Source organism: Dicentrarchus labrax, unplaced genomic scaffold, assembly GCF_905237075.1.
Source record: "Dicentrarchus labrax unplaced genomic scaffold, dlabrax2021, whole genome shotgun sequence".
Lineage (NCBI taxonomy): Eukaryota > Metazoa > Chordata > Actinopteri > Moronidae > Dicentrarchus > Dicentrarchus labrax.
The window spans coordinates 33,849,114-33,861,051 of record NW_026136720.1 but is presented as its reverse complement, the minus strand read 5'-3'; the positions used below and the strand labels follow the sequence as shown (position 1 = coordinate 33,861,051).

At 39.4% G+C, this 11,938-nt stretch overlaps 1 protein-coding gene across 1 annotated transcript; it reads left to right on the top strand.

Moving 5' to 3' along the window:
- Positions 1-229: 229 nt before the first annotated feature.
- zgc:172076 lies at positions 230-11,924 on the top strand. Its single transcript, XM_051381319.1, has 9 exons — positions 230-299; positions 1,065-1,111; positions 1,680-1,878; positions 2,249-2,406; positions 2,874-3,006; positions 4,093-4,255; positions 7,161-7,284; positions 8,875-9,076; positions 9,875-11,924. The coding sequence occupies exons 1-9, from the start codon at positions 284-286 to the stop codon at positions 10,033-10,035; spliced, it is 1,203 nt and encodes a 400-aa protein (XP_051237279.1). The 5' UTR covers positions 230-283; the 3' UTR covers positions 10,036-11,924.
- Positions 11,925-11,938: the final 14 nt, after the last annotated feature.

The following is an 11,938-nucleotide window of genomic DNA, read 5'->3' as shown; positions in this document are numbered from 1 at the left end:
AGACAATTCTTTCTTTAAAATGTCTGAACAAATAGAGAGCATTAGAAGTTCAATCGGCCTGAACTCCACATAGAATTAAACTATCCGTGCAGTCCGGTCTAATGGGGGCGGGGTGGAAACAGGTCGGATGAGAGCATGAACGTCCACAGCAGAGCTGCTGCGTGTGGTTATAAAAAGCCTGTAACTGGACTCCTGCATGCTGCCAAATGAGCTGCTCAGGACCAACACTACTATTCTTAGACCTTTTGTTTTGCTGACGGCCGTCTGCCATCCCGTTGACGACATGTGGAAGGTCAAACGTGAGTGTTTTCACTGCATGCCTCTGTTTTTCACGCAGTAAACTAACTCATCGCACTGATTCCAGGTCTGTTAGGTGATTACTGATTACTGTGGGTCTTAGTCCTTAATGTCTCCTTCTCAACATCAGATTAATTTTACATTTGATTATCGCATGACAATAACAGAACAACTGCAGTAAGCTTGTGTAAAATTAGCCGTTCTGATTAATTTTGAGCAGATTATTTCCTGTGAATATTGATCAAAGATGAGTTTTCTTGATATTTTTAGTAACTATTTATGCAAGAAAAAACTATACTGCCTGTATTATCATACATCTTATCTAACCTAAATAAACTTAAAGAAAAACAATTTAATTTGGTTTTCTTCTGAATTTTGTTTACTTCTGAGAAATGAACGAAACACTGAGATAAGATAAGAAAGACATGTTTTCACTGCTAGATAATCAATTACCATTTTTTCAAGTGAATATTGGTTATATCTTTGCATCTGTTACCATTTCTTAGACAATTTATGTATATTTTTAGATTTTTTGGAATTTTTGGATGTTGTAGCCTGTAGCCCTGCAAAATCAGCTACAGACACCATTTATTTATCAGCTCATCCATCACATGCCTATAATTGTTCATGTGAATTTTGAAATTAAATAATATATTAAACATAGAGGGGACATCATATTACACCTTTTTTTCAAGATTTTTAAAGCAGCCCTGTAGAAACACATTGTCATCCACGTGATATGTTGAGCATTTTGCTTTCTGTTGCAGCTCCAGTTGTGTTTCCTATGGAGACAAGGTACCGGCCCATTTTAGAGGTAATAATTCCGATTCAGCATGAAACAGTTAGTGTTACTGTCATAGCTTTTTTTAAAATCTTGATTACATAACTCAGTTACATGTAATTTGTAACTCCCAAGCCTGGTTGCAAGCATTATTAATACAATAATAAATGTATTTATTTATTTAATAATGTCCAGTATGTAACATTCAGTAGGATCTATTGGCAGAATTGGATATAATATTCAATTGACACGGGTCGCCTTCCACCATGTTGATCCACCATTATTCTATAGTGGCCTAGAAAGAGGAGTTCACGTTTTTGCATGTGTCGCAGCCACTGTCCTACACACTGGTCCTTTAATTATTGCAATCATTTTAGTAATCATAAGGAAATTATTGTAACGGAACATTTAAAGAAGCTCTGTGCTCATCATACTGAAATTAAACATTTTACCCAACGTTCGCAAAGCAAACCGAACTTTCCATCTCAACCCACCAGTGTCTTTGATGAACCAAAGTCGCACATTTTAAAATCTCCAACCTTGGTGGCATCATTCGGACTAAAAGCTCTTCCTGTTTCCATGACAACTTCCTGTTGCTCAGAATTTGGTTCCCCCTGACCCCATGTCCCAGTTCCACCTGAGGAGGGGTTCTCCTGACGAGGAGTTTCCTGACCTCTGCAGGAACTATACCTGGATGGGACAGATCCTCACGCCGGCAATGTACCACCGACAGTTCAACCGTTGCACCCAAAGCGGAGTCATCTTCGATGATATAATTCGCCCAGGCCTCGAGGAACCAGGTGATGTCAGGATGATGTCAGAGTGATGCTGGCTGTCAAAGAATTAATGGACATTCAAGCAGTAATTATTTTAACGAAACTCGAAACTTACATATTAATTTAAATATGCAGTTCCTCTAATGGCCAATAGAGGCTGGCTCCATTAAATTATGGAAGTCAAGTATTAAGTTTACATTTGGATATATTTTAGATTGTAACAGTTATTATTACGGTTGCTGATGTACGACAATGTTTTGTCATGTATTTCTTCTTTTGTTGTATTAAACTGTGTTTGTCCCTAAATCGTACACTCTGGACCTTAAAGTGAAAGAAATACACAGTCAGTAAAATAATAATGATTGCTTGTATCCATCAATGTTTGTGTCTGAAGGTGATTTGTCAGGTCCCGTATCCGTGGGATGTGTCGCAGGTGACGCCCAGTCCTACATCCTGTTCTGCGACTTCTTCGACCGAGTCATCGAGGCACATCATGAGCACAAGATCACCAGCCAGACGCCAGAGAGCGACTTCAACTACGACAACTTGAAGGTAGTGAGTCAGACTGAGCGATGTTTACTCATGATGATTTAATTGCCGAGTAATTATGTACAGAAAATGTTCAGGAATACAGTAAGACCCAAATGCAGATAACTGAGGTACAGCTTGATGCACTTTAATGATTTAATAACAAAGCCAAGATGACAGATTGAGTGGGGCAATTTGTGTTTTCCCAGGAAAGGGGAGTCTAACTTTGACAGATGGTTTGTAACACAGAACCATCTGGAAAGTCATAGTTGGAAATTGTTTGGAAAAGGGAAGACACTTTCAAAAAATACAGGCCACCTGATTGGATGAACCACCTTTCCATCCCTCTTATTGAAGTCAGTCGGGAAAACAGAGAAAACCATCAAGCATTTGGTGCCGATCGCTCTTAATTCAAAGAACAAGGAAGTTTAAAGAAACAAATGTGAGAGCTCACAGAGCAGTAAATGCTGCTTGTTTGTGTGTGTGTGAAGGGGGGTGATGACTTGGACAGGTCATACGCTGTACGTTGTGAGGTGAGTGCTGTCCGAGGTGTTGAAGACTTCTGCTTCCCAACACACTGCAGCCGGGGAGAGCGCAGACAGCTCCTCACACTGGCCAGGAGAGGTAGCGTACTGTCTGTTTTTCAGAACCCGTGTGATTATGGAACCCAATGCTTTTGTAACCCAGGGTAATTTTTTTTAATAAACTATGAATAATGTAGTCATAAAAAAATATATATATAGTTAATCCAACCATGCAACACATAAATATCCAGGTCAAACAAGGTCACTTCCTCAACTCACCTAGACAGCAGACATGCTAAGACAACTCCAAACAAATTCAACATATACTTGCTAAAATAGACCGTTCAGTCAGCAGTCAGGTTTTTACGATCCATAAAATTAGCTGAACTACTGATAATTTATTAACAGTATCTTTGTAGTCCAAACAAAGCCGACGTTGCACACCCTTAAACCACACAGCAGCCATGTTGAAACTCTCAGGTCAGTCTGATCCTGATCTGCAGACAGACAGACAGACAGAGATTTCTTGCTTTTATAGAGAGATTAGAGTATCACAACACACAACCACAGAGTGGCTTCTATATTTAGGTTCCTCATTTAGTCAATTTAAGACAACCTCAAACAATTCAAACAACCTCTTTAAGCTCTTTACCCTGCAAGATATAAGCCATTAAGACAACTTCCTCCAACAAACAGTTGTCCTGGTCACTGGCCCTGACAGAATTTCTGGAAAAATTCATCCTTTAGCAGCAAATGTTAAGCAAGCCTCTTTCTTCCACATAAGATACATTGCCAGAATCAAAGGTGTGTTATTCTTTTAAGATCACATTTTTGTTTCCTGCTGTCCACTCTTCAGTGTCTCAGCTGCTTTCAGAAGTGTCACGATGCTGTTGTGTATTTTGTCCATAAAATTGAAACATAATGGTGTGTTTGTCCACTGTCAAACCTGGTGCCGCAGTGTGAAATTGGATCCAGAGTATGTACGGGGTATTTTACTTACTAATTGACTGCATTCTCTATGCCGTTTCTGTGAATCTGGGAGCTGCTCTTCTTAAAATGTGATTACTTTGGTCCAGCTGTTGGTCTGAAGCTCTTGTGCAGTAGTAATAATAACCAGCAGGGGCAGTGTTACAATGGCCTGAGTGTGACCAGTTGTTGAAAACCAGCACCTCCTCCTTTCTCTCAGCTCTGCAGCGTCTGGACGAGAACGAGCTGCCAGGTCGACTCCTCTTGCTGGAGGAGCTGAACCAGGAGCAGCAGAGGGAGCTAAATCTGAACCTGAACCTTCCCTCTTCCTCCCAGCTCCGTACCGGTGTGGCCCGGGACTGGCCTGATGCCAGGGCAGTCTGGTCAGTCTAAAACAGTCTGGTTTTCCTCCAATTACTCTTTATTTACAGGGTTTCTTCTGGCTAGAGAATGGCTCAGGTGGTCATGTGGCTTAAACTGTCCTTCAGCAGGCACAAAAGCTCAATGTCAATGCTGCAAGCAGGGCTGGCCCAAGCCTCCATGGGGCCCTTAGTAAAATTTGATTTTGGGGCCCTCTATTACTGCCATGTGTCTTTTGGGAATGTGAATGTGTCCTTTATAGGCAGTGGCCCTCTTAATACCTGTTCAGTCCTTTCTCAACTGGCGGAGCTGCTGATCCCTGCTCCAAACTGGATGCTGAAGAAGACACATCAATCTCCATGACCAAAGATGAAGGACCTATAGGGAAATTAAAATAATATTTTTGGACAAAATGATTCATCTCAGAATATTCTGCAGTACACTGAGCAATTATAAAGGCTGTTTTGTTGTTAACTTACCAGGTACACAGTAGGGACAGTGGGCACAGAGGATGGAGCAGAGGATAGAGATGGACCTGAGATGAAAAACAAGAAATACAAAAGTTTGCCATGTTATAGTTATATTACACTTGAAAATGATGCATCTTATTTTCTAAATAAAAAGTACAGCTATAGCTTGTAATAAGAAAACAAACTGCCAGTGGAACAACTGAAAATTGCTTGAGAAGTTTTTAAATAATATGGATTTGTCTAAAATCATGTCCCTTGTCATATGATTATATCTTCTATCTTATATTTAAAAAATTCATCTCAGTATGTTCTGCAGTGCACTGAGCAATTAAAGGCTGTTTTGTTGTTAACTTACCAGGTACAGTTGAGGTTGCAGAGAGGACAGTGGGCACAGTGGATGGAGCAGAGGATAGAGATGGACCTGAGATGAAAAACACGTCCCTTGTCATATGATTATATCTTATATTAGTATATCTTAATGAGATCATTTGACTAGAAATTAAATATATATGGTGACAGTGTTTGATCACCTGATTCATCAGCCTTGGCTGCTCCTGAGGAGGTGGATTGCTCCTGGGCTGAGTCAGTGCCTCCTCCTAAAAACTTTAACAGTGCTCCTGGGGAAGTTTCATATAACGTTTGAGCACAATAGGGAGTTGATGTAAAAGGAATATGTTTATTTACTCACATAAATTACTGTGGTCTGCAGCAAACGATTGCAAACAACATACCTCAAACTATAAGTTAACTAAATGAATTCATTAATGTAAAACCATATTGCTAGCAAACGTCACCGCGTTTGTAATTAACGTTAGTTATTAAACATTTGCTATCAAACGTTGTTATCAAAAAGGTTGTTTTGATGCCAAAAAGCGACCCAGAATAATATATATACACTGAGAATCAACTTATTCAAAGTATTACACAAACACAACAATGTTAGCTTGAATAGTAAATTATCTAACCCATATAATCCTATATAATCCTATCTAACCTATATAATCCTATATAATCCTATCTAACCTATATAATCCTATTTTACCTATATAATCCTATCTAACCCATATAATCCTATATAATCCTATCTAACCTATATAATCCTATTTTACCTATATAATCCTATCTAACCTATATAATGCTATATAACCCTATCTAACCTATATAATCCTATCTAACCTATATAATCCTATATAATCCTATCTAACCTATATAATCCTATTTTACCTATATAATCCTATCTAACCCATATAATCCTATATAATCCTATCTAACCTATATAATCCTATTTTACCTATATAATCCTATCTAACCTATATAATGCTATATAATCCTATCTAACCTATATAATCCTATTTTACCTATATAATCCTATCTAACCTATATAATCCTATCTAACCTATATAATCCTATTTTACCTATATAATCCTATATAATCCTATCTAACCTATATAATCCTATATAATCCTATCTAACCGACCCATAAGTAGTAAGACGTTTTTCTAATGTTAGCTAGCAAATTTGCTATTATAGGCTAATGTATTTGGAACAAAGTATCAACAATAATTAAGGACTTTCCTAATTTCAGGGAACTTTTCAAAATCTCCTTGACACCAAATGTAACATTACCAAGACATACCTTTATCGTTGTTTCTCCTCTTCCTCTTCCTTCCTCTTCCTCTTCCTTCCTCTTCCTCTTTCTGCCCCTGAAGGTAACATTAGGTCCTTTATTGTGACATCATTCACCTGCTCCTAGCTCCTGGATGCTCAGTGCACACGGCACTGTACGGTTGGGAGCTCTGCACACGTTACTAACGGAGCTCTGACAGTTGGAGCAGAGAGTCAGTAGGAAACTACACTCTGTTAACATCATATTGTTGTTGGCTTTTTATGGACAAGAATGTACATTTGATAATATATGAATCATCATCACTCACACATGGAAAAAAATAATTAATTACTTTTTTCTTTTTTAAGTTAATTGCTCTTGGGGGCCCCTAGTGGTCATGGGGCCCTAAGCAGCTGCTTAGTTTGCTTATGCCTTGGGCCGGCCCTGACTGCAAATGATCACTTTGCCGCTTTGGTAATGTTTTAAGTATATAAATGACCACAAAATCAAACTAACCGGTTGAAAATGTCAGCTATGGATTTAGCAACATATAAAAAATAATAATAAAAACAGTCCTATGTTATCCAAGCCTGCCAAAAAGTTGCTGAAATATTATCCGTATAGCCGATTATGCTTAATCATTGTAATTGTGCTAATTGCCCAACATATCCAAGTTAGCATCTGGTAGGGCACAATGCTGGGGACCGTATATATATACCAACTGTATTTTCTTTTCTAACTTTGGGGTTTGGGGTACTCAACATTTCTGGGTTCACAATAGAGCTCTGTTGGCTGATCTAAGTAAAATATTTTAGTCACCTATTGATAATGTCCCATGATTTCTTGTTTTAGGGTGAGTAAAGATGGCAGCCTAGTCGTCTGGGTCAACATAGAGGACCACCTCCGACTTGTGTCCACACGAGATGACACCAACATTGCTGAGGCCTTTAAATGCATCTGCCTCAACCTGCAGAAGGTCAGTGATTGGTCAGATTCTCAGAACGATTTTTTATATTAAATGATAATCAATGCATCCTTTATAAACAATGTTTGCTCCTACTCTAACTAAAACTTAATACATTTCTAACATTATAAAAACTCTCAGACCTAAATTTTATTTGTATAGCGCCAATTCATAACAGAAGTTATCTCAGGACACTTTTCAAATAGAGCAGGTCTAGACCGAACTCCTTATAACATTATTTACAGAGACCAACAGTACCACCATGAGCAAGACCTTAAATGTACTCACATTCCAAGCACACAGTCATGTCCAGTGTCTTTAACTGGTCAGACTGGAATTTATCAAGACAAAGCAACTATCATGCATGTATGAAGAAAACATTTATCATCATCACAATAAATGTACAGATTTCTTTTAATATAACTCTCAGGTCGTATCATCCGGAGGAACGCAGTACTGACAGTGTCCTGTAGAATTGGACCAACAGACTGACTGAATATATATCTACCGATATTATCTTATTGCAGATGTATCCTTTCTCTGTTTATGTCAAGTGTGAACCTATCGTCACCCATTGGGTTGTGGAGAATCGTTTTGAAGCCTCGAATTTAGCTTTTTGGCTGCGCCATGGTAGTTAGATGGAGCCAGCATGAGTCAGCAGAGGTGACGTACTGGGAGTTGATCTACGCTCACTGGCTGCACAGTTTTAACTCGTCCATAGAAGGAAACAATGGCGGGTCGCCTGCTCACACACAATCTTGTATAAAAAATATTTTTCAATGCAGTAACAGAATCTGGATCCATATCTGATCAGCATTGCCTAGTTTGACAGTTTGATCTGAGTTTGGTGCGTTGAGCTGGACGGACTCACTGAGAATGACCTGTCAATCACAAGGTAGCCCCGTCCTAAAGCATACCCTGCTTTATGGTCTGTTTTACTCTAAATGGGACCATCAGTTACTAAATGAACATCATGCTGTATGGAAGAAGACTGAAACTAGACACTGAGACTACAAATTCATCAGGAAACTGTTTACTGAGCTCGTAAATCAACTGAGAAGTCGGCTCATTTCTCCATTAGAGTGAAGGATATGTGTTATTGCATCCAATGGAGCTGGCCTTTACACAGAATATAGGTTTTAAGACACTTCTGCGTTGGCTTAACTATTCAGATTTTACACTGTAAAATGTCCCACTCTGAATATACTTTCATTCATATCAAGATTGTTTCTATTAAAAAATTAAAGGTTCAATATTTAACATTATGAAGCATTTTACATTTTTTGTACATGTGTTTCTGTGTAGGGATGAGGGTCAAAGGATGTGACCTTTAGTGCCTTCTCTCTCCGCTTCCCTACAGTGTGCAAACACTAACTAACGTTAGCTTTTAAATGGAGTCCGCTATTGTCCGACACCCACCACAACACAAAGTCCAAAGTCAAACATTACTGCAAAGCTTGTGGAATATATTGTCTGATTGTGCTTTTAACTAGCTAACATAGCAAAAGTTAGCTTCAGTTCTTGACAGTGGATAAGTGTCTTTGACCTTTGACCTTCAGGAGCTTTCAGTCTTTGATTGTTTGTTCGTCTCTGTGTCTCCAGCTGGAGGAATTCTACAGAGAGCTCAGACACCCGTTCATCTTGAAGCAGCAGCTGGGATGGGTGACAAGCTCTCCGGCCGACGTAGGGACGGGACTGAGGATCAGAGTCCATCTGAGACTGCACCACCTGCCCAAACATATACGGCTGCAGGACGTCCTGAAGAGACTGAGGATCCGCATGGACAGACCGGATGTTTCACCAGGTAACGGGATGTGATTTGTCTGTAGAACTGCAGGTCAGTTTGTGTTTTACTTTTCAGTTCTCACATCCAAACAATAAGAAATGATGAAGTTTAATGAGGTAGTGAAGCAGCGTGGGATCATGGGAGTTGTTATCTTCACCACCATTGCCGTCATTGCAGTCAACTTCTCCCGGTTAGGATTCCTTCAGTGTTCATGGCTCAGGAGGTTTTACCGCTAAAAACACTGAATAAAGCAGTTCCACCTTAAAAATCACTGCTTCTTTAGGTGTGCCGGAGGGGCTGCAAGGCCGAGCTGCTGCTAACGTTAGCTCAGCTTGTTTCTCTGATAACTTAAGATCCAGACGTCCGATGACTAAAATCCTTCATCCGGTTCAAATCTAGAGTTAAAAAGCACCAAGATCTAAACAGTGGATGGTAACAATGTGGCTTCAGACTGGATAAACAGTCAATGTATGACAGCTTCTGGCAGACAACCACTGACACAGGCACAAAGGGGGTATGACGCCATCGACAGGCGACCGGTGAAACGCAGCGTTACCTGAATAAAATGACAATGTATGGGATAATGTAAGTACACAACTCAACTATATATAGAACATAGCTCTAGAGTTTATAGACTGTTTAATGAGGAAATGTTACATATCACAGCTGACCCACAGTATCACTTACACTGATTCGATTTAGGTAGACATTATAAAATCTCTTATTACTATTTATATATTTTTTTCCTCCACAACTAACCAATCACAGTTCAGAAGGCTTCAGCTTGAGTTTCAAAATTGCCTTTTCATTTCCCAGAATCCCCAACACTGTATGAAGTGAGCAACATGGCGACATTCGGCGTGAGTGAGGTGAGACTGACCCAGCTGGTGGTGGACGGGGTGAAACTGCTCATCTCTATGGAGAAGAGGCTGGAGGCAGGCCGTGACATCGACGAGCTGGTTCCTACACAGAAGTAGATCTGGATGATGATTTGCTGACCCGAGGAGCCCAGTCAGACAGCCACAGTGATCTGTTCTGGGTTTGCTACCTGAATCCAACAGCCTTTACAGGTACTGGATGGGATCATGCAGTTTTTAAATGTGTTCTTTCTGCCTCATCGGTTTCTCAGCCCATTATTCAGAATTTCATGAGAAGTGAAATAAATATTCAGCTCGATGTGATTTCATACAAAGTCAATGCAAAGATGTGAATAGATGCAAATTTGCGCCAGGCGACAGGAATTTCAGTTTGTGTGAGTGAAATAATAAACAAAAATGTGACAAATAAATGGTACAAAGTGTGTGTGAATGTCGGGGCTTTTGTAGTGCTGCATGTGGAGGAGTGAGAGACAGAGCTGCTGATGCCCACAGAGAGCCTAACCTGGGCCGCTCTGTCGGTGCTTCTGGAGGAGCAAACACCCAGTCACACCGGATTCTGCTCTGACATTTACACTGTTTTTTATCTTTAGGGATTAAAAAGCGGAATTATCTTGTATTGGTCTGTGTGCAACAAGAGCTCTATGAAACTTCTTCAAATGTATACAGAGATCGTACAAAAAAGGAGATTGTTGGAGAAAAGGAGAATCAAACCAAACCAAAGCATTTTTGTTGTCGTCTTGCAGACAGACCAGATAAAATACAAATCGGGCTCATGATTAGTTATTTCGGCATCCCTTTAATCTGTTTATTGCAATTAAATCACAGCTAAATAGGTTTATTTTCGGTTTATACTACAGCAGGAAGCCAGATTAAAGGCAGAATATTTACTCACGTTATGTGTTTGGGTGTAATGCATGCGTGCATTTCCACCAAAGGCAAAGTGCCTCATGTTACTGATGGGATCATTTGCACTAGTAAAGCGCAGGCGAAACGAGGTGAATAGTCGCCCTTTAATCTGGTTAACCCTAGCAGTATGAGCCCAAAATAAACCTATTAAACTGTGATTTAATGTCAATAAAGAGACCAAAAAGATGGTGAAATAAATACATCACAACAAATTCAATTTGTAAAAAGTCTGAAGTCTGTCTGGAAGACGACGAGCAAACAACTTTCAAAATGCTTGTTTTCTGAATGGAGTTTGGTTGATCAGAGCTATGCTAACTTAGTTTATGGTGAAGTAAAACTGACAGCTGGAATCAAATAACAGACATATTTTCCATCTTCCTCTCTTCCTTTTGTCCAACAATCTGCTTTTCCGTCCGCTCTCTGTATCAATATGAAGTGGGATCCTATATCATGTTCACTTTGTGTCACCCAGCACAAACGTCTGCATTGACTCTGTACATAATATACTTACGGAAATAATTGTACTTGTGTTTGGTGCGAACACACAATCAGTTATAGATTGTATCATCAGAGTCCAAGGGCCAGATCTAAAAATGTCACATAGCTATCAGCAAAGGTTCAATGGTCCTACGTCCGATTTTAATTGACAAAAAAGATCGGTTTATGTACAGAGAACAGCGGCAGTAACCTGGATGTACCCCAACAGAATACACCAGGTCACGCATCAATATGTTGGATAAGATTGAAAGCAATAAACCAGATACATTGATCTGGCAGCGGGTTATTTAGCTAGGAATCACCAACTAATGTTAGTAATTAGGTTTGTTTTTTATATCTGAGTGTTTTATTATATTGGCCAATACTGCTATATACTTAATATATAATATTTTACCTTTTAGCAAAAAATTGCAGCTTCTGTGATTTGGATATTGCATTTGGCCATATTATGATTTTGATAAGAATTGTGAACTGCAATGACAGTAATTGTCTATGTTGTCCTCGTATTGTATTTGGTTGTTTACGCTAACATGGACGTACATATGTGTCTGAAATAAACTGAAATTGAACTGCTGTGATGACAAAATGACACAAATGG

What these genes read in the sequence shown, in the direction of transcription:
- zgc:172076 (XM_051381319.1), top strand. An exon ending in CCTCACACTGGCCAGGAGAG is followed by an intron (nt 3,007 to 4,092) that starts GTAGCGTACTGT and finishes CCTTTCTCTCAG; the next exon opens with CTCTGCAGCGTCTGGACGAG. An exon ending in CAGACCGGATGTTTCACCAG is followed by an intron (nt 9,077 to 9,874) that starts GTAACGGGATGT and finishes TTCATTTCCCAG; the next exon opens with AATCCCCAACACTGTATGAA.